At 47.0% G+C, this 27,903-nt stretch overlaps 1 protein-coding gene across 4 annotated transcripts in view; it reads right to left on the minus strand.

The window, feature by feature from the left end:
- The window catches only part of SKIC3 (SKI3 subunit of superkiller complex), a 262,730-nt gene extending 238,028 nt beyond the window's left edge, over positions 1-24,702 (minus strand). For 3 of the 4 annotated variants that reach the window (XM_073590811.1, XM_073590899.1, XM_073590727.1), the window contains exons 1-4: positions 24,553-24,702; positions 18,743-18,843; positions 18,325-18,468; positions 8,691-8,782 (exon numbers count right to left, since the gene is read on the minus strand). In XM_073590811.1, the coding sequence (XP_073446912.1) occupies positions 8,691-8,782; positions 18,325-18,468; positions 18,743-18,832 (326 nt within the window). In that variant the 5' untranslated portion in view covers positions 18,833-18,843; positions 24,553-24,702. Of the gene's footprint in view, positions 1-8,690; positions 8,783-18,324; positions 18,469-18,742; positions 18,844-24,552 lie in introns of those variants that run through there. The other variant, XM_073540938.1, reaches the window with a different exon arrangement.
- Between the last annotated feature and the right edge of the window lie 3,201 nt (positions 24,703-27,903).

The raw sequence follows: 27,903 nt of genomic DNA on the forward strand, positions 1-27,903 counted from the left end.
CTAGTGATTTAAATCGTGATTTAAATCAGTTAGATTTAAATCAAATCCACCCTGATTTGGTGGTCGAATCAGTATAGCCATTTCTCCAAGGTTTTTTAGGAGCTGTTTTTCCACATGAGAACGTCAGGCTACATACTACTCGTGCGAGTAGCCAGCATGGCCTAAGGATGCTACCATGGCCTGCCGCATCTCTGGGCTTCTCTACCATTGCACACATCTGTGACATCATTGGTCAGCAATTGCACGCGTAGCTGCCAGCTGTGGATCTTGATGATTTGCATGGCCAAGTGCATTCAGCGTGGCAGAACATTCTTCAAATAACCATTAATAACCTCAATGATAGCAACCAAGGTGGCACATAAGTGTCTGTATTTCTGCATGTGGCGCTCATACTCGATACTGAATAAATAAAGCTGTTGGATTTTAAAATCATTTTTTCAAGCTGGTGTTCTAAAGTATTCTAATTTACTGAGATAATGACTTTTGGGTTTTCACTGGCTGTAAGCCATAATCATCAACATTAACAGAAATAAGCACGTGAAATAGATCACTCTGTTTGTAATGACTCAATATAACATATGAGATTAACTTTTTGTATTGAAGAACTGAAATAAATTAACTTTTTGTTGATATTCTAATTTTGTGAGAAGCACCTGTATGTGTACTACTGCTGCTCTCCAATATAAATGCTGCCGACACTCTAGCATGCCAACAGTATCTGTGTGTATACGGTCAACAGAAGATATTTTTCAGTACACTCAATAAACAAAATAGACCTAGCTACTAGTGGCACTTCCACATCAAAATCTATACCTACAAAAATACAGGAAGAAAAATGACAAGTAAAAAAAAATTATTTGGAAAATAGGGATTTTTGTGTACTCGCCGTAAAATCCTTTTCTCCGAGCCAATCATTGGGGGACACAGAGACCGTGGGTGTTATGCTGCTGGCCACTAGGACACTAAGTAAACCAGAAAAAAGTTAGCTCCTCCCCTGCAGTATACACCCTCTCGCTGGCTGAGATTCTCCAGTTCGGTGAAAAAAGCAGTAGGAGCATAAAGTTAACAATAACCATAACAATATCAATGCCTAAGAATGCTACAGTGAGCCAATAGGCTAAAAAGGGCGGGTGCTGTGTCCCCCAATGATTGGCTCGGAGAAAAGGATTTTACGGTGAGTACACAAAAATCCCTATTTCTCCTACGCCTCATTGGGGGACACAGAGACCGTGGGACGTCCTAAAGCAGTCCCTGGGTGGGGAGCATACATATGCTAATACCCCATGTACCACTGAGTGAACACCGTGGAACTGCCGATTGCAGGCAGCGTCTGCCGAGAGCTGCTTCCGCAGAAGCCTGACAATTAATTAGGCAATGTTTGTAAAGGTACGCAAGCTGGACCAAGTCGCAGCCTTGGAGAGGCCTGAGAGTGAATTTGGTAACTTTTTGTAAAAGTATGCAGACTGGACAAAGTCGCAGCCTTGCAGACCTGTTCTGCCGAGGCCTGGTGCCAAAAGATCGAAGAGGCACTCACTGACCGGGTAGAGCGCTTCTTAATCCTTGCTGGGACAGGCGCGTTCCTGACACGATAGGATACCTGAATTGCCAAGCAAATCAACCTGGTTAGACCCTTCTTATGCCCGTCTGGAAGTATGAACAGGGCATCTGACTTGTGGAAAGGAGCCAATCCTTGAGATGTACCGTCTCAGCACCCTAACCACATCCAGGGTGTGGAGGGCCTTCTCAATGCGATGGACTGGCGCCGGAACAAAGGGAAGGCAAAACAATTTCCCCGTTGAGATGGCAAGAGGAGAGGACCTTGTCCAGGAAGTAACGTCCTGAGAACTACCTTTTCCTGATTAAAATTCAGAAACGGAGAACGGCAGGAAAGGGCTGCCAATTCCAAAACTCATCTGATTGATGTAGTTGCCACTAGAAAGACCACCTTCCAAGAGAGGACGGTCAGTGACATGTCCTGCAGCAGTTCGAAAAGGAACCTCCTGAAAGGCCCCGAGAACCGGGTTAAGGCCCCATGAGTCAAATGGTCTTCCATAAGGAGACGCCACATGGGAAACTCCCTGAATGAAAACTCCCTGAATGAGCGTCTTGAGCTGAAGCTTGGTGGCAATTTGTGTTGGAAAAGCACTGACAAGGCCGAAATTTTTCCGTTGAGCGAGCTAAGCGCAAGGCCTGATATTAATCTGGATTGAAGGAATTCCAATATGGCCAGAATGGAAAATACCGGAGGTGATCGACCATGAATCTTGCACCACAAAAAAGGAAGGTTGTCTAGGTGCGGTGATAGATGCGCATGGACACAGGCTTCCTGGTACTAATCATGGTGGAAATCACGTCGTGAGGGAAACCAGCCTGAGCTAAAAAAACAGGATTCAACGGCCACGCCGTCAAAGACAGTTCCCCGGAGTTCTGATGGTAAATTGGGCCCTGCGAGAGTAGATCCATATGATATGAAAGTCGCCAGGAGACGTCGGCGACTAGTTGTATTAGATCTGCATACCATGCACGGCGCAGCCAGTCTGGAGCGACTAGGGTCACTGGCACTACCTCCGCTCTGATCCTCTTGATGACCCTCGGAAAAAAGGGAAGAGGGGGGGGGGGAGAGATGTACAGGAGCCAGAACCGGAGCTATGGCGGAACTAGAGCGACCGCTCCGATGGCGCAAGGATCGCACGATCGGAAAATGAACCGAGGAACCTTGTTGTTTAGTCTTGAGGCCATGAGATCCACATCCGGAGTCCTCCAACGATGACAAATCTGCTGAAAAAGTTCCGGATGAAGAGACCACCTCCCCGAGGCAATGCCTTGGTGGCCGAGAAAATCTATCTTCTAATTTTCCAAGCCCGGGACGTGACTTGCTGAGATGGGCGAATGGTTGGTCTCGGCCCTATGGAAGATGAAACTCACTTCGTGCATGGCCATCCTGCCCAGAAAACCTCCCTGACGGTTGATATACACTACAGCCATGGCGTTGTCGGATTGAGACCTGATGGAGAGACCTGGGAAGAGATGGTGGAAACTCCTTAGAGCTAATCTGATTGTTCTTATCTCCCAAAGTTAATGGAGAGACATGACTCTCGGGTTGACCAATGACCTTGTGCCGTGAGGTGACGAGGGACCGCACCCCAACTGAGGTGACTTGCGTCGGAGGTTACTACCAACCATCTTACTGTGGGTAAAGACCTCCCTTGATTCAGGGAGGACCTCGGGGTCTACTCCCTGACGGCTTGCCTGTCCCGCAGGGACGGAGGAATCCGACGGTCCAGGGAGAACGGGTTCTTGTCCCAAGCTAACAGCAATGCATGTTGTAAGGGATGGAGGTGGAACTGTTCAAATGGAACTGCTTCCATCGCTGCCACCATCCTTCCGAGAACTCTCATGCTGAAACGAATGGAGAGAGAAACTGGTCGAGAAAGATGCCGCTCTGCTTGTTGTAAGGCTTGGGTCTCTCCTGGAGGGAGAGTGGTGAATCCGCGGGAAGTTTGAGCCGGTCCTGGGAGAGACTTTTCGCAATCTATCTTCCACCCTAGGCGGGAAAGAGTATTTCCTGTCATCCACAGATTCCTTGCAGACTGGAAGGGACGGACCCTTGATGAGCAGGTCGTCCAGATACGGTAACAGTACCACTCCCCGAGGTGAAGAATGGACATGAGAGCCGCCATGACCTTGGTAAAGACCCTGGGAGCGGTGGCGAGTCTGAAGGGCAAGGCCACGAACTGGAAGTGTTCCTCGTGAGTTGCAAAACGCAGGAACTACTGGAGGGACGGGCAGATCGGAAGGCAAGCATTCTTGACGTTGATGGATGCTAGGAACTGTCCCTTTTCCATGGAAGCGACAACTGATCGCAGAGTTTCCATTTGGAATCGCCGTACCGTGACAAGGTGATTAACAATTGAGATCCAGAGATGGGTCGCATGGACCCGTCCTCTTTTAGAACCACAAAAGAAGGACTGAATAAAATCTCCTGAACCCTAAGTGAAGGGGGTCAGGAATGATGACTCCATCCCTTAGAAGAGCCTGAACAGCCTGAAGGAAGGCTCTTGTCTTTCTCTTGGAGGAAGAGGAAAGGAAAACTCAAGTTGGAGGGGGGGAAGAAATTGTATATTCAAAAATAAAATAAAAACGGCGGGGTCTGAAACCAGACCCAAGTGCCTCCTATAGACACTAAGTAAGAACTGGAGAATCTCAGCCAGCGAGAGGGTGTATACTGCAGGGGAGGAGCTAACTTTTTTTCTGGTTTACTTAGTGTCCTCCTAGTGGCCAGCAGCATAACACCCACGGTCTCTGTGTCCCCCAATGAGGCGTAGGAGAAAATATGTACGTACGGTATAGTTTTTCCATTTTGATCTTCTGTCTCCTCATTATCATTATTCAGTAGCTGAACAGCAATATGCTCTTTAATTCATGTATTGCACCGACTAAATTTTGGTAACAAAGTTCTCAGTAGCAACATGTACTGTGATTAGCACCACACTAATTTAATGAAAAATGCACACTGTTTTATATGATGAGTTCCTTTTTCAGTTTCTTGGTTCTCCCATGACTCGGTGATTTGCCTTTATCCATAGAAATAAATAAGCCTTCTGGTTGTTAACTATTTATACCACTAGACCTTTATAACAATGTAATACTTATTGAATATACAAGCACTAATGGCTTATTGACCTTTTATAGATTGTCCTAGAGTCTTTAAGTATTTTTCAAAATCACCTTTTGCAATTACAGGTCTAATGGTATAGGAATTATTAACTACAGGCAAATGCTCAGACTGGATATGTTGAATCTTATAAGCACCAACTGTTTGCATACTTATTTTCATTAAGGGATTCACCCCCTTTTTTACTTTTGGAGACCAATTTGGCTAAAAGATTAAATTCTTCTTACATTTTGACATTAGTTATCCTGTGTCTGCAGATCCATTTGGTGTTTACCCATTGAAAAATTATTTTTATTTATGTATGTCTCTTAATGTTATTAAATATTTATGTAATTTTTACTTGGCATTTTGCTTCCTGTGTTTTTGTAGGTATAGAAGATATTTTTCATTGTCAGATAGATAATTGTGCTGTTACGATAACTATCATGTCACTGTCTTTTCCATATATAGATTGCTAAAGGTGTCGTGCAGCTTGATCGGAAAATATCATATGTATGTTGTAATGCAGCAGTAGCACCCTGTGCAGTGATGAGGCAGTGACTCAGCAAAGTTCAAAGCAAAATGTCTCTTATTAACATTAGTTCAACTCCGCAAAACAGAGCACACGTTATCCTCCGGATTGCAGCCTGGAAACATATTGTCCAGTTTTCAGTAATGAAAAAAATCGGATAGATCCACCAATCAATGATTATAGTAAATGAGCAAGGTAGATGTGTTATAACACATCCAGTTTACAGTCACTAAACAAGCCAGTCCTCCTCTTGAGACCAGTTGCCGCAACTGCACCACCGTGTTATTGTTCTACTTACAGCATTACACAGTACACGATATCATCCGGATCGCAGCCGGGAACCATATACTCCAGATTACAGTCACTAAAGACGCAAGTCCAAGACCTATACTCACTTTACAATAAAAAAGAAAACAGAGCCCCAGACCGTGGTGAAGAAATAAGTCTTACAATTATTCTGCCTCCTGAGGAGACATTTTGGTCAAGAGACCTTTTTCAAGCCTTTTTCTCTTGTCCGAAACGTCGCCACAGGAGGCAGAATAAATGACTTATTTCTTCACCACGGTCTGGGGCGCTGTCTTCTTTTTTATTGTCCTGGAAATTTTCCAGGTTGGACTCGCTGGTTTTTGACGTGCGCCTCAGGAACTTTGTCTGTAAGATTTTGATATTTGAGAGGTGCGGTTTAACCCTTTTGTTCTATACTCACATTAGTCTGCATTGCAACCACAGCTACGCCTGTGACTGCAATGCACTCTCGTGGCCTCAATACGACTTCGTGCGCATCATGGGGGGAACACACAGCGCCCCCTACATGTGACAACTGTCACTGTCTCACAATGTGCTACCGCTGCTCTTCGATATACTCACTGCCGACATTCTAGCATGCCAGCCACGTTTGTCTGTGTGCAGTCAATAAGAGAGACTATGTGCAGGTGTGACAGCTGCAAACACGTTCTCCCCTGATAAGTGAACATACCAATCTTACAGCATTCACTATTTTCAAATATACAGTGCACGTAATAATGAGCTGTTCTACAGCTTCTTATAAGGAAGTCCCTATAGCAGCAATCATTAGCATAGATGGCACTCTGACCCTATTTATACTCTGCTGTCAAATATATGATCTGGACATTTGTCTCTGACGTGCGTTTCGCCGGGGATACCAGCTTTTTTCAAGATACTTAGGGTTAGGGACCCTTTTTTAAATAAGTATATCTCTGCAGTCAAGTCTGATATCGGGACCTTAGTGGGTCACAACATTGAATATATCACACAACTAACTGTGACTCAATATGCATCCATGTATGTATATTTTCTTAAAAAACTAAAAGTATGTTATTTAATAAATCAATAAAAGTTCATTTTGATTAACATGCTTTCCCTTCCCTACTAATCCACCATTGACTTTCCTATATAGTGAACTGGAAAATGGGAAAAAAGCCAAGTGTGGTAAAATTGCAATAAAAGTGCAAGTCTCCAGTTTTTATTTTTAGTTTTTTTTTTTATTTACCATGTTCACGAAATGTTAAAACTGACAAGCCATTATGATTCTCCAAGTCATTACAAGTTTGTAAATGATTCTCCAAGTCATTACAAGTTTGTAAATACCAAACATGTATAGGTTCTTTTTTTATTTAAAGGGAACCTGTAAGCAGGATTTTCCTTCGTAAACTACAGGCAGTGTCAGGTCGGCGCAGTTATACTGATAAAAATGATACTTGGGTGATGAAGTCCGTCTTGTGGTTGCTGTTTAATCTTTATTTTCAGTTTTGCGTTAATGATATGCTCGTGGTCCGGGGTCTTAATGTGATGTTCTGCTTAGGTATTCATCTGTATGGCTTATGACAGGTCCCTGATCCTTCACTGACCTGCCCCCTATTTTACATACTGCATATAATTGTACATCACATGATAATATGAACATGGTCACTCAAAAGTACAACTCTTCCTGCAAAAAACAAGCTCTCATATGGCTATGTGAAAAGAAAATACTTATGGCTTTTGGAAAAACAAGAGGAAAAAGCGAAAACGCAAAACCAGAAACTAACCATTTCGGGAAAGAAGTAATGTAGAACAATTTTTTTTTTTTTTTTTTAAGAAGATAATTGGGAATATGGTTATATTTATAAGTTTTCAATAACGAAAACATAATATAAAAAGCTACCTGTCATCAGGATTGTGCACAGTATACTGCAGGTCGGTGCCGTTATACTGATTAAAATGAAACCTGGGTAATGAAATCTGTCTTGTGGTCGTTGTTTAATCTTTATTTTCAGTTTTCAGTCAATTATATGCTTGTGCTCCAGGGCGTCTTTATGTGGTGCTCTGATCAGGTATTCATCAATATGGCTTCTGACATGTCACCGATTCCTCAGTGATCTGCTCCTTATTTTACATAATGAATATTATGAAAAAAATAAATCACCTGCAGCAGGTGGCGGCGCCTGCGCTGCAGCATGATCGTATGTGTAATGTGCAGTTCATTCTTTTATATCATCATTTATATTCATCAGAAAAAAAAAATTGGGCTGAAAATGGTGCCGCAGCGCCTGGGCAGTAGCAGCTATCGGTGATCCAATAGCTGCTATTGAGCAGGCGGCGCCATCTTGCTAGAGTAAAAAAAAAATTCCTCCTTCAAGATGGCACTGCTGACGCCTGCACAGTAGCAGCTATCGGCGATCTGATAGCTGCTACTGCGCAGGCATCTTGCTAGAGAGAGAAAAAAAAAAAAAAGACATATCCTCCTCCAAGATGGTGCTGCCGTCAGCGGCGCAGGCGTGGCCGGCGTCATTTTCAGACAAATTTTTCCTGGTGAATGTATTTACAGCATGATATAAAAGAATGACCTCCAATGAATGACACATGTGATCATGCGGCGGTGCAGGTGATCTATATATATATTCATTATGTAGACTAGGGGGCAGGTCAGTGAGGGATCAGTGACCTCTCAGAAGCCATACTGAGAATACCTAAGCAGAGCACCACATGTAGCCCACCCCACAGACCGCCCCGAGGAACGAGCATATCATTAATTCAAAATGGAAAATAAGGATTAAACAACAACCCAAAGACAGATTTCATCATCCAGGTACCATTTTAATCAGTATAACAGCACCAACCTGACGCTGTGTGTAGGTTACTGCTGACAGGTACACTTTAAGGCCCTGAAAATGTAATCAACGACAACCCATAACTACCACACACCATACATTCGAAGCATACAGACCAGCTATAATAACAAATAATAATAATTTAGACTTTTTTCCTAAAGGAGTACCGCTCTGTTCATGAGTTACAGCAATAACTCATTCATTTAAATAGGGCTTTGTAGAGATTTTCTATACAGTGCCTAGGTAGAAGTGTTCTGAGCATTGTTCTGAGCATCTGTGAGGGTCCCTAAATTCGTACAGCCAGACCAAATCAACATCAGTAATATCATATCAATATCTTAGAGACTTTGATAAAACAAGAAGAGTAATGAAATGAAGGCTTATCAATACTTACCTTTTGTAAAGTTCCAACAATTTCTGATACACGTTCGGTAGATCGTCTTTAAAATCTTTTTGGTTGACCTTCTCATATAGGTTTACCAACCCCTACGGAAAAGGTAACAAAATTGTAAAAAAAAATAAATAAATAAAACAACTCTATTAGTTACTGTGAATATGTAGCTGCTGTTAGTTCAATCACGTTTATGGGTTCTCCCGTACCAATGTTTTCTGCGGAAATCTTACCATAGTAATATTGTGTTCGCTTCCTAAAAGTAATTACACAATTAGCAGAATAACACTTCTGTCGGAGGATAGAGATAAAACAACGTAATAGATGTAATAGTCAATAAATAATGACTGTGATTATGGTCCTTAATGGGGCCAGCACATTAAATGTGATTACATTCTCTATCTCCGAGGTTTTCCGACTGTGCTATGTGCACCTAGGGAGGACAGAACAATCCTCTAGGGAGAACTTGCACTTTGCTCATGCTTTGATTTTAATAAGCTGCATAACCTATAATGATAGTATGGGAGTACATGAAATTTGTGTGAGAAGGCGGAACTTGGATTACAAAAAATGGGAAACAAAAAAAAATAAAATAGGATCAGTAGTAAAACATACTAAATCTGTGTGCTAAACTTGGGACGCTGCCTGGGAGGTTTATTAGGATATGATGTCTGACAACCCAATTGATAAGCAGTTAATCTACATCGATCAGCCTGTGGTACAGGGCGATGCTGTCAGCACACTCCGAACCCAGCAAATAGATCTGAGAAAGTATTGAAGGGAAACACTATTGGGCAGATGAAATCATTCTCAGCAACATTAGTTTTGCTTAGTTAATTATACTGCCTCCCGAGAGCTGCGAGCCAACAATTACACTCCACATCCGGAGGAGAGATGACTGAGTGACTCATTACGATGGAAATGTGCATGAGATTATCGGCCATAACATTTTAACCTAATTCTTTTTTTATTTCTATGGTGTCTGCATATTTTGCAGCACTTCAGAATTTGGAGGGGACATGTACAAGCTACTATTCTTGAAGCAGAAATGGAATCCTAAAACAGGGTCACACAGAAGCTAGAAAGTCTAATGGATTAAATTTGGGAATATGCTGCTTGTATGAAACAGACTGATACCTATGGCCACTTTTACACTGAATTCTGAATTTTATTCAATTGCTTCTTGAATGGAAAATTAACCAACTTTTTAAATAGTCATTAAATATTTACGTTTTGCTGTTGCAAAGTCTGTGTTAGGCTATGTGCACACGCTGCGGTTTTTGCTGCGGTTCCGCTGCGGTTTTGGCCCTGCGGAACCGCAGCAGTTCCGCAGACAAGGTATTTTACCATGTTAGCCTATGGGTTTTCAAAACCGCTGTGCTCACGCTGCGTTTTTTTCCGCGCAATTTTGCTGCAGTTTTTTTTTTCCACAGCATGTCAATTATTTCTGCAGATTCTGCTGCGGTTTCACACCTTTAACATAGTAGAGGTGTGAAACCGCAGGGCAAAACCGCAGGCCAAAACCCGCAGGTGAATCTGCAGTGTGTGCACATAGCCTAACTCCTTCACACAGCTGCTGTTCTGCATGTTTGGACATAGAGCCCATGGCACAGTCCTCTTGGCTGTGTGGGTTCCCTCCGCTCTAATCCTCCTTCTCTTGGTGCTACAAATAGTAGCTTGAAGAGGCTAAAGAGCAGCAAACTGCAGATCACAATGTAGAGGTGGAGGGGGCATTCAAGTATTTAGGGAGGGCAGGCTGCATAGTATAAGAGTAAGGATATGGCATACTGAAAAGGAAGAGGGAGTGAATCACATGGAGTATGAGAGTTTGAAAACAAAGGGGAACTACAGTGGGCTATGCCGCCGCAGTGGGGGATTCATAAAACTCAGAAACTAGTAGCATATTGGAAACTGCATATCAAGGAGTCTGATAATAAATGAAGAAATGAAAGGGGTTGTACATATTTGCAGGCATTTATAACTCAACTGCATGCATAATTCATTTCTGCAAATGCTTTCCTGCAACATCAACTTTGATGTGATCTGTGGTCACAAATCTGTGGGGCTATAAATAATTTCTGTAAATAGGTTTCATTAACAATGCTGCACATTTCAAATCATTTATGCATAAAAAAGCTTATAAGACCCAAAAGAAATAAGCTGTAGGAGCGACTCATTAATAGAAAGAAAAAAGGAGGAAAACCTGAGGCCAAGCTACATAAAAAGTATACATTTTATTGAATACAAAAGACACATAATAGAACAGACACTTAAAATGGCAATGTGCAAAGAGGGGGAAGTAAGAAATGAGGAGAATGCAGCAATCAGACCGTATTTACATGTCACTCCTATTGCTTACACCAGATATTTGTATTTTAAGTGTCCGCTCTATTATGAGTCTGTTGTAAGCAATAAAATAGGGATTTTTGTGTGTACTCACCATAAAATCCTTTTCTCCGAGCCAATCATTGGGGGACACTAAGTGAACACAGAAAAAATTAACTCCTCCTCAGCAGTATGCACCCTCCGCTGGCTGAGATTGACCCAGTTTGGTGACAAAGCAGTAAGAGCATTAAACAAGAAACAATAAACTATGTCAAATCCTAAGAATGAGACAACAAGCCAATAGGATAACAGGGTGGGTCCTGTGCCCCCAATGATTGGCTAGGAGAAAAGGATTTTACGATGAGTACACACAAAAATCCCTATTTCTCCTTCGCCTCATTGGGGGACACAGGACCATGGGACATCCTAAAGCAGTCCCTGGGTGGGGAGCAACACAACTGCTAATACCCCATGTACCACTGGCTTACAGCTGTGGTACTGCCGATTGCAGAATGCGCCGGCAAAGGGCTGCATCTGCAGAGGCCTGAGAATGAATGTGGTAGTGTTTTGTAAAAGTATGCATGCTGGACCAAGTCGCAGCTTTTCAGACCTGTTCTGCTGACGCCTAGTGCCGAATGGCCCAAGAGGGGCCCCACTGACCGAGTAGAATGCACCTTAATCCCTGCGGGGACAGGTGTGCCCCTAACACGGTAGGACTCCTGAATAGCCGAGCGAATCCACTTGGCTAGTGTGGCCTTAGAAGCGGCTAGACCCTTCCTATGCCCCTTTGGAAGCACGAACAAGGCATCTGACTTGCGGAAGGAAGCCGTCCGCGAGATGTACCATATAAGAGCCCTAACCACATCCAGGGTGTGAAGAGCGTTCTCGATACGATGGACTGGTGCCGGAGAGAATGAAGGCAAAACAATTTCCTCATTGAGATGAAAAGAAGACACAACCTTGGGCAGAAAAGATGGGGACGTCCTCAAAACTGCCTTGTCCTGATGAAAAATCAGGAATGGAGGTTGGCACAGGGCCGCCAACTCCGAAACTCGTCTGACGTAATCACAACTAGGAAAACCACCTTCCAAGAAAGAAAGGTTAGTGATACTTCCTGCAGTGGTTCGAAAGGGGCTCCCTGTAAGACTCCGAGGACCATGCGATCTGGTTGTCGCCAGGGAACGTCGACGACAGGTTGAACTAGTTCCGCGTACCATGACTGGCGTGGCCAGTCCGGTGCGACTAGGTTCACTGGTACCCCCTCTGCTCTGATTTTCTTGATGACCTTTGGGAGTAAGGGAAGAGGGGGTAAATGTCCGGGAGTCAAAACCGATGCCATGGCAGAACTAGAGCGCCTGGTCCTATGGCGCATGGATCGCGTGACCGGGCAATAAACCAGTGGACCTTGTTGTTTAGTCTTGACGCCATGAGATCCACATCCGGAGTCCCCAAGCGACGGCAAATCTGCTGAAAAACTTCTGGATGAAGAGACAACTCTCCTGAGGCGAGGCCCTGGTGACTGAGAAAGTCCGCCGCCCAATTCTCTACACCCGGGATGTGGATCGCCGAGCGAGATGGCAGAATGGTTGGTCTCGGCCCAACGGAGGATGTGACTCACTTCGTGCATGGCTGTCCTGCTGCGGGTACCCCCCTGACGGTTGATATACGCCACAGCCGTGGCGTTGTTGGATTGGATCCTGATGGGGTGACCTGCGAGGAGATGGTGAAAACTCTGTAGGGCTAGCCTGATTGCTCCTATCTCCAAGGTGTTGATGGGGAGACACGACTCTCGAATGGACCACCACCAACCAACGTACTGGGAGAAAGGACTTTCCTTGGTTCAGGGAGGACTTCAGCGTCCACCACCTGAGGGTTTGATTGACCCGCAGAGACAAACGAAGCGTGTGGAGTGAGGAACCGGGCGGGAAAGAATTTGTGCTCCCTGTTGTAAGGCCAAGGCCTTCTCTGGAGGGAGAATGACCAACCCGTGGGAAGTGTCCAGGATCATTCCCAAGAAGGAAATTTGCTGAGCCGGAACTGGAGAAAACTTTTCGAAGTTTATTTTCCAGCCCAGGCGAGAAAGTGTATCCACCGTGATACCTACGGATTCCTCGCAGGCTGAAAGGGACGGGCCCTTGATGAGTAGCTCATCCAGATACGGAAGTACCACCACTCCCCAAATGTGAAGAATGGCCATGACAGCTGCCATGACCTTGGTAAAGAGTCTGGGGGCGGTGGTGAGGCCAAAAGGCAAGGCAACGAACTGGAAGCGTTCCTCGCGAATTGCGAAGCGTAGGAACTGTTGATGGGACGGAAAAATTGGGATGTGAAGGTAAGCATCCTTGATATCAATGAATGCTAGGAACTGTCCTCTTTCCATGGAGGCGACAACTGAACAGAGAGATTCCATTCTGAATCGCAGTACCCTGACAAACTTGTTTAACAGCATGAGGTCCAGTATGGGCCGCATCGATCCGTCCTTTTTCAGAACCACAAATAGGGTTGAATAAAAACCCTTGAATCTTTCGTCTTGAGGGACTGGAATAATGACTCCGTCCCTTTGCGCTTACAGCCTGAAGGAAAGCTGTTGTCCTTGTTTTGGGAGGGGAGGACCGGAAAAAACGTGTCGGGGGGGGGGGGGGGGGGAGAAAACTATCTTGTACCCGGAGGACATGAGCTCTCTGACCCACTCATCGTGGACGACCGCGAGCCAGGCTTGATGAAACGAAAGTAGACGACCGCCTACTTTGTTGGTGTCCGCCGGATACCGCAACGAGTTATTGTGTAAAGGATCTATGGGATCTGGCTCCTTTAATTCCAGATGCCCTTGACCTGGGAACCTCTGTCTCCACCTGGGGGCCAACCTGATCCAGAAGAGAAGGTTGTGGAGGACCAACTGGAATTGGTGCGAAAAGGCCGAAACAGAGTCGGTTGTTGATTCCGAAACGGACGGACGGGCCTTTGTTGGGGGAAGGAATTTACTCTTCCGTCCGGTAGCGTCAGAAACGAGCTGATCCAGTTTCTTTCCAAATAGGCGACCAGTTTGATAAGGCAGAGAAGTCAACGATCTCTTGGAAGCGGAATCTGCCCGCCAGTCGCAGAGCCATAGGGCCTTTCTAATGGAAACTGCATTTGCAGCTGCCTGTGCAGCGCAACTGGCGGCATCTAAAGAAGCTTTAACTACAAAGTCTCCTGCATGAGCTATCTGACTGGCGAGGCTGGCTGCCTCTGGGGGAAGATTGCTATCTTGAGTGGCTGTGACTAACACCTCTGCCCAAGCGGTCATAGCCTTAGCCACCCAAGTCGCCGCGAAAGATGGAAAGGGCGCCGCTCCTGAAGCCTCAAAGACTGAGCGAACAAGGTAGTCAATTTGACGGTTTTTGACTGAAGAACCGTCAGATACGGATAGGAGCGTTTTGGAAGCAAGAGGCGATATAGGAGGATCCACTGAAGGGGATTGTAGCCAATCCTTCATTAGATCTTGAGCAAAAGGATATTTAGACTCAATAGGCTTTTGACCTAAGAACCGTTTATCTGGCCAGTTCCTATGTCTCCGGACAATGCCCTTAAACTCAGGATGGCTAGCAAATACTTTGTGCACACGTTTAGTCTTCTTAAAGGACACAACATGTTCCGGAGCGGAAATATTTTCCTCGTCCAACCTCAGAATCTTGTTGACCGACTCTATAAGAGAATCAAGTGTTTCTTGGTCATTCGGTGGTCCTGAGTTAATGATGTGTCAGACTCATATTCAGAGTCATGTTCGCTGCAAACGTCAGGAGAGTGAGAACGAGAGACAGAACTCGCAGATGCCGAAGCGCGAGCGTGATCGGGGGACACGTCATGGGTCCGTTTTCTAGAAACCTGCCAGAGTTGTTGTGAATTCGCTTTATGGCCTACCTCTGGTTACTAGTGAAGGTAGTGGAGCTGGTTATATTGACAGAGGGGTCGCAAGTTCTCTTTCCGGGCTCCCTCTGGTGGTTACTGAAGGTAGTGGAGCTGATCTAATTAACAAAGGCCTGCCACCTGATAATGAGGAGGAAGACTGGAGATCTGGAGTTTCTGACTGGATTTAAGACAGCCGACTCCCTCTATCCCTGCTGGTGATTTTTCCTGCCTCCTGAGGTCTTAGTTTCCAGCTCAGTCCCTGCATGCTCATCTAAGTGTTTTTTTTGCTATTGTTCACATTTGATCTGGTTTTGTCTATTTCAGTTTTGTGTGATCAGCCAGCTCCGGCTGGGGCTGTGCTGAACTTCTATCGCTATGTTACTGCTTGTGCCAGTTTGTTTTTGTCCCTTATTAGATTGACCTCTTTTTGCTCTGCTTTCAGAATATACCAAAGTGCTGATATAGTGGGCGAAGTCTAGTGACTTCAGTATTTTTCTATCAGATGTGTTGGGCATTTTTTGCAGGGTTTTTTTGCGTGATTGCAGACAGAGTCTTTCCTTTCCTGTCCTGTCTAGTTATTGTGGGCCCCATCGTTTGCTCAGTCTATTTTCCTACCTGCGTTTGTGTTTTCATCTTGTCTCACCGACAATATATGTTTGGGGTCTGCTCTGGGGCAGTTTAGATTTCCCCTTTCTTGCTTTAGGCTTATTTAGTTTTCCAGCTGTGTCGAGGCGTCTAGGATCATCGTAGGTACGCTCCACGGATACTGCTAGTTGTGTGGATAGGATCAGGGGTCTGCAATCCGCTTAGTTACCAACCTCTCTGGTTTTCTGTGGCTTAGCCTGGTCCTGCTCTCCTCCTCGGTGACCCAATCATAACACAGAGCACTCCGTGGTCGGCAAAGAGACGTTCTGACTTAAAAGAGGAGCCCTGGAGGGAGTCTATTGCCTTGGTTAGGGACTCCACAGACCGTGACAGGGACGCAGCCCACTCAGGGGGACTAAACACAGTGGGAACGGTGGTGGCGGCGGCGGTGGATGGCGTTTGAGCACAGGCCGGGTCGCAATCCGTGCATAATGGAGTAGTATGAGCACTGGGCATGGCAGTATTGCAAGTAGCACAAGAGGTAAAAAACAGTGTTTTTTGTTAGCCTTTTTGGCCTCTTTAGATCGATACATAGTGCCCTCAAAGGGTTAAAGGCAGAGTCTGGTCTGCAGAGAAAAGAGTATAATTGCACAGAGAAGGGGTTAAGCTTTCTTCCTCAGGCAGATGCAGCTTACCCAAGGTCCTGTTGCTATGTCCCCAGGAGAGAGGTCGGTGGTCCTGCAGCGTCACTTGGCGCTGTCAGTCAGTGTGCTCCCGCAGTCGTCACAGAGCAGGCTGCTGAAGAAAATATGGCCCCCGAGACTAGCAGGGCGCTTCTCGTTCAGAGCGAGAAGCGCCAGGGACGTGGGCGGCTGCCCCAGCGGTGGAAGTAAATTGCGGCCTAGTCCGGCTGAAAAGCCGGGGGCTAAATTTCTGGGGCAGGCGCTGAACGTCGAAAAAAAGAAAAAATGGAACCGCGACGGGGCACCGATGGACCACCGCTGGCGCCAGGCCAGTGCTTCCTCCCAGGGACCAGAAACCAACCCCGTACCTCCATTGCAGGGGATTACGTAAGGATACGCTGTCCGGCACACCAGCTGTTAAGCCTCATCCTCCCAGGCGATGCAGCAGAGCCGGAGTCGTTCTTAAAGGTATATGCCTCGATCCATCCTCCCTATAGACAGGCTATGGGGCTGAAGGACGCCATCAGGTGGGGGCCTCTGTGCCATGAGATTTTTGTGCCCTGGAGAGGACACGAAGGAGACGCTCCATGTGCTCGCCCTTTGTCATTGTGGGGAGATCGGGACCGTGAAGGAACTGTCGCCACAGAGAGTCAGGCATGCCGCAGGAGAGGGTACGGGGAGGTAAACTCCACGTTTTCACCTGTTGGTGGTTCGGGGGTGAACGGACCCTCGAAAGAGATCCGTCGCCCCCTTCACTCCGTTAATTAAAAAAATAAAAATTTACAGAAAAAAAAAAAATTGAAAATAAAAACGATGGGGTGCCTCTTACAGACACTAAGCAAGAACTGGGTCAATCTCAGCCAGCGGAGGGTGTATACTGCAGAGAGGGAGTTAGTTTTTTCTGTGTTCACTTAGTGTCCTCCTAGTGGCAAGCAGCATAACATCCATGGTCCTGTGTCCCCCAATGAGGTGTAGGAGAAATACTTTTTATGTAGCTTGGACTCAGGTTTTCCTCCTTTTCTCACTATTGGGTTCTTTGTTTTGCTGCAAATTCAATTTTGATGTGGTCTGTGGTCACAAATCAGCTGAAAGGATCCCAGAATAAGACGGATAAAAAGAGTTACAAACTCCATGTCAGGCCGTCATAGAGAACAAACAAATGGGACAACATCGGTCTTATTTATGGAATATATCGGGATGCAGGAATGTCAAAAAGAAGACGATGCTCAGTCGATTATCCATAAGGTGAAAGAACGACAACAGCACCTAGAATCGAAGCTATGGCTTGACAAAGACGAATCTTTCATTTGGGAATGAAACACTGTTGACTCACTATACTTATGGTGAAGTGAAAAAAGGAAATAAAATGTTTGATTCTGGATATTGTTGCCATTTTTTCATAATATTGACAGTCATAGCAGATTCTCAGTTAAAGGGGTTATCTGGGACTATTTATTTTTTCTTATGGGGCTAAGAACTGACATACAAGTGGTTGCCCAGCAGGAAATTTTGCCCGTTCAGAGACGCTCCTGCTTTCGATTCAGCTGCTTCATTTGACATCATGTCAAGAAAGCAGCTATTCCGGGCTGATCTGTCGCCTGCTGACTTCATGCTGATTGACGGTCTGCAGTTAGGCAGCAGTGAACCAGCTGTCAATCAGCATGACAATGGCAGTCGCGCCCTATGATTAGAGCAGAGCGGAAGTGAAGCAGCTGCTCTGTCGATACGACGTCACCAGAAGCTGCAGAATCAGTGGCAGGAGCGTCTCTGAGTGGGCAGAAATTACCGATGGCAGGACAGATAGTCAGCAACTACTTGCCTGTCAGTTCTTAGGCCTATAAGAAAAAAATTTAAATATTCCCCGATAACCCTTTAAACTCATACTACAGCCAGCAATATACAGTGCAACACAGAGGACACAGAAGGCAAATGGTGCAACATTTTTAAGGAAACCCAAAAACGATTTTTAGCCACAATTACATACATATAAATAAGAAGAAAAATCTTTTCAAAGGAGGACAACCTCTTTAAGCTCGTAGACAAACTTGTCCATGGAAACTAACATCAACCTGCAGCAAGCTTGGCTTTCCTGTCCTGTCAGTGAATGATTATTTTTTTTCTTTATTGATGGTCTCCACAACAATCCCATACTCTACCTGCCAGGCCAACAACTGTTCTGGTTCAATCTCTGCAGCCTTCTTGTATGCAGCCTGGGCCTGGTCTGGTTGCTCCAGCTCAGACGCTGCCAATCCAATAAAAACCCAGGCATTGTAGTTATTTTTCTCTAGCTTCAGAGCAGCCTATAAATGGAATAAAGCAACAAAAAATGCAAATTACTGTCATCTGTGAATAGATCTCACTCCCTGCATGTTACAGTATTTTTGCAAACAAAAAAACCTACAATATAAATTGCAGCATATTCACATTGAGACAACACAGCCATGTTGGCTCATTCCTTTTTGTAAGGTCTTAGGAGTAAATGTGATGTGCAGCAAGAAAACACTCTACATGCAGTAAAAAACAACGCCTAACCCCTATTATTGGCTCAGGAGGGGAGCATGCGATGCCTCTTACCTTACAGTGCTTCAGTGCCTCCTTGTAGTCCTTACTCCTGATGGACTCTCTGGCGCTCTTCAGTGCAGCCTTCACTTCTTTACTGGACATGGTGACTAAGGCTATACAGAGGAACAAAACAGGTGTCATAGTCATCTAAAATTCATACCTTCCATGGTCTACAGCAAAAATAGGATGCTATTCTAGAAGGACAAAATCTAACAGACAAAATGACGATCAGTTTGGGTCCAGCAGCTCAAAGGGGTTGCTTCATGAAGACAATACCTGTCCAAGTGACCTATGAACGTCATAAACCGGGTTCCCAACTCGAGACTATAGTTTTCCTGAACTGAGTGCACCTTTATAGGTTTGGCTTCCCACTAGCAAATTTAAGCTATCAATGTACTATTCTTGCCATTAAAAAGATAGAAATCTCCATGGAATCACATTAGAAGTGATTGTGACCAGCCATACGACAGGTCACGTAGTGTTGTGGTACAGGTGTGAACAGAGGCTTACAGGCAGTGTTCCAATTCCTGTACCTTGTTTTCTACTTTGCCATGTACAGCTGGTTCACACTCCTAAGACCAGGGACAAAGATCACACTGTGTGCTGCAAAGACAACTGGCTCCTGATTTCATTTTCCACGGCCCTTTTGAAAACTGAGAAGTGCAATCCAATGGATTGACATAGGCAGCGACATGACTTTTCCTTTGTTACATCGCCCCCATTTTCTTTTCTCATTTGAAAATCCATCCAAAAAATAAGGGCGCAATCAATAAATCCTAGCAAGACATCCATCTCTCATATAAACAGGAGATTCAATGAATCACTTACAAATAAACAACCGGCGCACTGATCTCTTGGCAGTTTGGGGCTGTTTCTTGTTAATTAAAACGCTCTTCGAACACGCATTCAGTTGAAAAGTATTGAGTACCAATACCAGTACCAGTACCAATACCAGTACCAGCCAATCAGAGGCCGGCAGCGGACACCGATATTTCTGTTGTGGCCGCGCATGACGTGGCTGCCATGCACCGCCCCGGCTGTGGAGGAGGAAGAATACACTGCTCCCCAAGGGAGTGAGATCAGGTGACAATACTATTAGTGATGGGCAAACCCCTGGATATTTAGGTCTGTCGGTTTCGGCCGAACAGTTAAAAAAAAGTTTGTATCGGGTACAAGAACAGTACCCAAACCTGGACCCCATTCAGATAAATGGGGGTCCCGAACATCCAGTGATTGCCACACTGTCATGGCGGTGACAGGGCGGCAAACACTGTCTCTGATTGGCAGTAAGATTATTACTGCCGGTCAGAGCACTGCGGCTCCCTTGCTGTCAGATGACAAAGTGAGCCCGCAGCTGTGACCGGAGGTAAAAAGTTTACCTCCGGTCACAGAGGCGTCATCTGATGGGATTACTACTCCCATTAGCCTACGCCTGCTGTCGCTGATAACAGCGAGAGCAGGCGTCGGCTGATGGGAGTATTCATCAGCCAGCGCTTGCGCTACAAATACATTTTTTTTAAAAATGACGCGAGTTCCCCTGTATTTTTGATAAACAGGCAGGCAAAACTGACAACTGTGTGCTGTAATCCTTCGCTGCCAGCTTTAGCATGGCTGGTTATCAATAATAGAGGGGTCCCCATGCCGTATTTTTAAATTATTTAAATAAATAATTTAAAAACCTTAAATAATTTAAAAAACCAGGGTGAGGGCCCTACACCTATCTATTAGATGCACCAATTCTGGTGCATTACCCTGCTCATCCCACTTGTCCTGTGGGGGTGGCAAGGGGGGTTAATATTTGTGGGGATGTCACCTTTGTATTGTCCGGTGACATCAAGCCAACGGGTTAGTAATGGATAAGCGTCTATGAGACACCTATCCATTACTAATCCTATAGTTGCATTGTAAATAAACACACAGCCAGAATAAAGTTTTTTATTTGAAATTAAAAAAACACTTTAATTTTTTTATTTAAAAATAATAAACACAGTTATACTCAGCTAACGCCCATTCCATTGAAGCCCTCGTCTCCTGTAAAAAGACAAAAAAAACAACCATATCCCTCACCTGTCCGACGTTCTGTCCCACGCCGTAATCCATCCATAAATAGTTTTCAACCTGGACGGTGCCAAGAAGGGAACACTCATACTAAAAACCACTGGAGTATGAGCTGCTGCGAGGGCAGCCTCAGTGACAATAGGTGAAGTCATAGAGGTTACCGCAGGTCACTGAGGCTACATTCCCAGCCAGGCCAATGTACTGCAGTGACCTCAGTGAGATCATTGCTAGCACAGTGAGAAAAAGTCTCATGGTGCAGCACTGAGATCACTGAGTTCACCATGAGAAATTCTCACCGCTAGTCACTGACACTAGGTTCACAGCAACCCATTCTCCAGTGGTTTTCAGCCTGGACGATTACACCTTGGCACCGTTCACAATGAGAACTATTTATCGCAGACATGGATTACAGCGTAGGATAAAACATGGAACAGGTGAGGGATATGATTGTTTTTTACTTTTGGTTTTTTTTTTTTTTACAGGAGACGATGGCTACAATGGAATGGGTGTTAGGCAAGTATTATTGTTGTTTATTATTTTCTGTTTTTTAAATGAGACGATGGCTTCAATGGAATGGATGTTAGGTGAGTATAACTGTGTTTGTTATTTTTAAATAAAAAAGTAAAATCGTATTTTTTTATTTCAAATAAAGGACATTATACTTGCGGTGTCTTTATTTACCAAACAACTATAGGATTAGTAATGGATAAGTGTCTTATAGACACCTGTCCAAATCATAATCCGTGGGTTTGATGTCACCTGACAATACAAGGTGACATCAACTCCGCTAATATTAAGCCCACTTACCACCGCCAAAGGGCAAGTTGGAAGAGCCAGGCAAAGCGCCAGAATTAGCACATCTAATCGATGAGCCTTTTCTGGATGGCTGCAAGCTGCTATTTTTAGGCTGGGGGGCAATATCAAAGGCCCTTTATCAGCCTGAGAATAGCATTCCCCAGCTGTCTGCTTTAGGGTATGTGCACACGCTGCGGATTGGCCTCTGCGGGTCCGCAGCAGTTCTGCAGACATAGTACAGCACCATGTTAGTCAATGGTATTTCAAATCTGCAGTGCACATGCTGCAGATTTTTCCCTGCGGAAAAGCTGCGGTTTGAAATCTGCAGCATGTCAATTCTCTCTGCGGATTCCGCTGCGGTTTGACACCTATTCCATTGTCCAGGTGTCAAACTGCAGGGGAAAACCGCTGGCCAATCCGCAGGAAAACCGCAGGTCATTTTACCTGCGGATCCGCAAAGAAAAATCCGTAGGTGAATCCGCAGCGTGTGCACATAGCCTTAACTTCACTGGTTGACAAAATTGAGGGTGAACATACACCATTTTTTTTACATTATTTATTTAAATAATTTTAAAAAAAGGTGTGGGACCCCTCTTTTTTTGATAACCAGCCTTGCTAAAACAGACAGCTGAGGGTTGCATCCCGCAGCTTTCAGTGTTGCCTGTCTGGATATCAAAAATACAGGGGAACTTATGCCAATTTTTTAGAATTTTTTATTTATCATCAGTGGCACCCGCTCTCGCTGTTATCAGTGACAGCAGGCGCCGGCTGATGGGAGTAGTTGTTCCAACAGCCGATGCCTGTGACCGGAGGTAAACTTTTTACCTCCAATCACAGCTGTGGGGGCTCACACTGTCACCGTGGGAACCGCAGCACTCTGATCAGTAATAGTCATCTTATACATTAATGTAAGATGGAGGACATTACTCTTTTTTTCTGCACATTACTATATGATGGCAATCAGGATGGGGACATTACTATATATCTCTAGCTGACACTGTATATAGGTGTATTCTCTTGCAGACACTAGTATATGGTGGTACTCTGTGCTACTGACACTAGTATACGGCGGTAATCTCTGGCTGGCACTGATACATGGCGGTAGTCTGGGCCAGCATTGTATATGGGTGTACTCTGACTGGCACTGATATACGGGGTAGTCTGGGCTTGCACTGTATATGGGTGTGCTGTCTGGTTGACACGGGTATATGGGGATATTCTGTGCTAGCAGTGTATATGGGGGTTCTCTCTGGTTGACACTGGCATATGGGGGTACTCTGTGGCTAGCACTGTATATGGGTGTGTTATCTTGCTGACACTAGTATATGGTGGTAATCTCTAGCTGGCACTGATACATGGTGGTAGTCTGGGCCAGCATTGTATATGGGTGTAGTCTCTGGCTGACACTGGCACATGGGGGTAGTCTGGTCTAGCACTGTATATGGGTGTGCTCTCAGGCTAGCACTGTATATGGGGTACTCTGTGCTAGGAGTGTATATGGGGGTAGTCTTGTCTAGCACTGTATATGGGTGTGCTCTCTGGCTAGCACTGTATATGGGGTACTCTGTGCTAGCAGTGTATATGGGGTAGTCTTGTCTAGCACTGTATATGGGTGTGCTCTCAGGCTAGCACTGTATATGGGGGTAGTCTTGTCTAGCACGGTATATGGGTGTGCTCTCTGGCTAGCACTGTATATGGGGTACTCTGTCCTAGTAGTGTATATGGGGGTAGTCTTGTCTAGCACTGTATATGGGTGTGCTCTCTGGCTGACGCTGGCACATGGGGGTAGTCTTGTCTAGCACGGTATATGGGTGGGCTCTCTGGCTAGTACTGTATATGGGGTACTCTGTGCTAGCAGTGTATATGGGGGTAGTCTTGTCTAGCACTGTATATGGGTGTGCTCTCTGGCTGACGCTGGCACATGGGGGTAGTCTTGTCTAGCACGGTATATGGGTGGGCTCTCTGGCTAGCACTGTATATGGGGTATTCTGTGCTAGCAGTGTATATGGGGGTAGTCTTGTCTAGCACTGTATATGGGTGTGCTCTCTGGCTAGCACTGTATATGGGGGTAGTCTTGTCTAGCACGGTATATGGGTGTGCTCTCTGGCTAGCACTGTATATGGTGTACTCTGTCCTAGTAGTGTATATGGGGGTAGTCTTGTCTAGCACTGTATATGGGTGTGCTCTCTGGCTGACGCTGGCACATGGGGGTAGTCTTGTCTAGCACGGTATATGGGTGGGCTCTCTGGCTAGAACTGTATATGGGGTATTCTGTGCTAGCAGTGTATATGGGGGTAGTCTTGTCTAGCACTGTATATGGGTGTGCTCCCTGGCTAGCACTGTATATGGGGTACTCTTGTCTAGCACTGTATATGGGTGTGCTCTCTGGCTGACGCTGGCACATGGGGGTAGTCTTGTCTAGCACGGTATATGGGTGGGCTCTCTGGCTAGAACTGTATATGGGGTATTCTGTGCTAGCAGTGTATATGGGGTAGTCTTGTCTAGCACTGTATATGGGTGTGCTCTCTGGCTAGCACTGTATATGGGGTACTCTTGTCTAGCACTGTATATGGGTGTGCTCTCTGGCTGACGCTGGCACATGGGGGTAGTCTTGTCTAGCACTGTATATGGGTGTGCTCTCTGGCTAGCACTGTATATGGGGTACTCTTGTCTAGCACTTTATATGGGTGTGCTCTCTGGCTGACGCTGGCATATGGGGGGTACTGTGGTTGGGGGCTTTGGCTGTTACTATGGGGTCTGTGGCCAATATTGTGGGCGGAGTTTATATGGAAATACATTTCTATGGCGATCTGACAGAAAGCTCACAAGCAGAGACCCGGTCGCCGCACCGCCGGCCACAAGCCATGTATGACAGCAGTAAGAGGTGACACACTACTGTCGCGCTCAGCTCGTAGTCACTGCCGACACTTATACCGGCGCGTACTCCGCCACGTACATACGGCACTCACCTCACAGGCTGCCCCGCCGCGTCACATCCAGAGTGGATAAAGGACCTGTGATGACGTCTGACAGTGCGACCAATCACATTCACCGGAAGAGACACAAGGGCTCTTGTGTCACACGGCTGGAGGACCTTTGGAAATTGTGATCATGTGATCAGTCACGTGCATGGGAGGAGCCTGATACGTAGAAAAGATCTGTATAATGTGACTATATGAGCAGGACGGTAGTAGCACAGTGCGGACACAGAGCGGCGTGTAGGGGGATCGTGGTGGGACGAGGCTGGAGTTGGTTTCGGCCATTATTTTTTTGTTTTTTTACAGGTTTATGATGCTGTCTGGCGCCTACACACATCATAATGCAGCGGAGAGAAAATGATCTTTATTGTTCCCGCCAGCATTCGGTATTCAGTCATGGAGGCGGCGCCAGTTCAGTCACCGCTCTGAGTCTACAGAACGGCCGCTGTAGCCGCGACCCCCGCCGCCGACACTGGCTCTGCAGTCGGCTTCAGGGGTGGATTAAGGGTAGCCAGGGCCCGGGGCAGTTCAGACTCTGTGGGCCCCCCTCGTCACGTGACGGGGGTCACGAATCGTAGAGCCACACTCTACATAGAGAATAATGGGGCCTCCAGCACCGACCTCCACCCGCAGAGCCACACTCCACATAGAGAATAATGGAGCCTCCAGCACCGACCACCACCTGCAGAGCCCCACTCCACATAGAGAATAATGGGGCCTCCAGCACCGACCTCCACCTGCAGAGCCACACTCTACATAGAGAATAATGGGGCCTCCAGCACCGACCTCCACCCGCAGAGCCGCACTCCACATAGAGAATAATGGAGCCTCCAGCACCGACCTCCACCCGCAGAGCCGCACTCCACATAGAGAATAATGGAGCCTCCAGCACCGACCTCCACCCGCAGAGCCGCACTCCACATAGAGAATAATGGGGCCTCCAGCACCGACCTCCACCCGCAGAGCCGCACTCCACATAGAGAATAATGGAGCCTCCAGCACCGACCTCCACCCGCAGAGTCCCACTCCACATAGAGAATAATGGAGCCTCCAGCACCGACCTCCACCCGCAGAGCCCCACTCCACATAGAGAATAATGGAGCCTCCAGCACCGACCTCCACCCGCAGAGCCGCACTCCACATAGAGAATAATGGGGCCTCCAGCACCGACCTCCACCCGCAGAGCCGCACTCCACATAGAGAATAATGGCGCCTCCAGCACCGACCTCCACCCGCAGAGCCGCACTCTACATAGAGAATAATGGGGCCTCCAGCACCGACCTCCACCCGCAGAGCCGCACTCCACATAGAGAATAATGGAGCCTCCAGCACCGACCTCCACATAGAGAATAATGGAGCCTCCAGCACCGACCTCCACCCGCAGAGCCCCACTCCACATAGAGAATAATGGAGCCTCCAGCACCTACCTCCACCCGCAGAGCCACACTCCACATAGAGAATAATGGAGCCTCCAGCACCTACCTCCACCCGCAGAGCCACACTCCACATAGAGAATAATGGAGCCTCCAGCACCGACCTCCACCCGCAGAGCCGCACTCCACATAGAGAATAATGGAGCCTCCAGCACCGACCTCCACCCGCAGAGCCGCACTCCACATAGAGAATAATGGGGCCTCCAGCTCCGACCTCCACCCGCAGAGCCGCACTCCACATAGAGAATAATGGGGCCTCCAGCACCGACCTCCACCCGCAGAGCCACACTCCACATAGAGAATAATGGGGCCTCCAGCACCGACCTCCACCCGCAGAGCCGCACTCCACATAGAGAATAATGGAGCCTCCAGCACCGACCTCCACCCGCAGAGCCGCACTCCACATAGAGAATAATGGGGCCTCCAGCACCGACCTCCACCCGCAGAGCCACACTCCACATAGAGAATAATGGAGCCTCCAGCACCTACCTCCACCCACAGAGCCGCACTCCACATAGAGAATAATGGGGCCTCCAGCACCGACCTCCACCCGCAGAGCCGCACTCCACATAGAGAATAATGGGGCCTCCAGCACCGACCTCCACCCGCAGAGCCGCACTCCACATAGAGAATAATGGGGCCTCCAGCACCGACCTCCACCCGCACTCCACATAGAGAATAATGGGGCCTCCAGCACCGACCTCCACCTGCAGAGCCCCACTCCACATAGAGAATAATGGGGCCTCCAGCACTGACCTCCACCCGCAGAGCCACACTCCACATAGAGAATAATGGAGCCTCCAGCACTGACCTCCACCCGCAGAGCCCCACTCCACATAGAGAATAATGGAGCCTCCAGCACCGACCTCCACCCGCAGAGCCGCACTCCACATAGAGAATAATGGGGCCTCCAGCACCGACCTCCACCCGCAGAGCCGCACTCCACATAGAGAATAATGGGGCCTCCAGCACCGACCTCCACCCGCAGAGCCGCACTCCACATAGAGAATAATGGGGCCTCCAGCACCGACCTCCACCCGCAGAGCCGCACTCCACATAGAGAATAATGGGGCCTCCAGCACCGACCTCCACCCGCAGAGCCGCACTCCACATAGAGAATAATGGGGCCTCCAGCACTGACCTCCACCCGCAGAGCCGCACTCCACATAGAGAATAATGGGGCTCCAGCACTGACCTCCACCCGCAGAGCCGCACTCCACATAGAGAATAATGGGGCCTCCAGCACTGACCTCCACCCGCAGAGCCGCACTCCACATAGAGAATAATGGGGCCTCCAGCTCCGACCTCCACCCGCAGAGCCGCACTCCACATAGAGAATAATGGGGCCTCCAGCTCCGACCTCCACCCGCAGAGCCGCACTCCACATAGAGAATAATGGGGCCTCCAGCACCGACCTCCACCCGCAGAGCCGCACTCCACATAGAGAATAATGGGGCCTCCAGCACTGACCTCCACCCGCAGAGCCGCACTCCACATAGAGAATAATGGGGCCTCCAGCACCGACCTCCACCCGCAGAGCCGCACTCCACATAGAGAATAATGGGTCCTCCAGCTCCGACCTCCACCCGCAGAGCCGCACTCCACATAGAGAATAATGGGGCCTCCAGCACCGACCTCCACCCGCAGAGCCGCACTCCACATAGAGAATAATGGAGCCTCCAGCACCGACCTCCACCCGCAGAGCCGCACTCCACATAGAGAATAATGGGGCCTCCAGCACTGACCTCCACCCACAGAGCCACACTCCACATAGAGAATAATGGGGCCTCCAGCACTGACCTCCACCCACAGAGCCACACTCCACATAGAGAATAATGGAGCCTCCAGCACCGACCTCCACCCGCAGAGCCGCACTCCACATAGAGAATAATGGAGCCTCCAGCACCGA

Source organism: Dendrobates tinctorius, unplaced genomic scaffold (genome assembly GCF_039654945.1).
Source record: "Dendrobates tinctorius isolate UK_male_01 unplaced genomic scaffold, ASM3965494v1 ptg000003l, whole genome shotgun sequence".
Taxonomy (NCBI): Eukaryota; Metazoa; Chordata; class Amphibia; order Anura; family Dendrobatidae; genus Dendrobates; species Dendrobates tinctorius.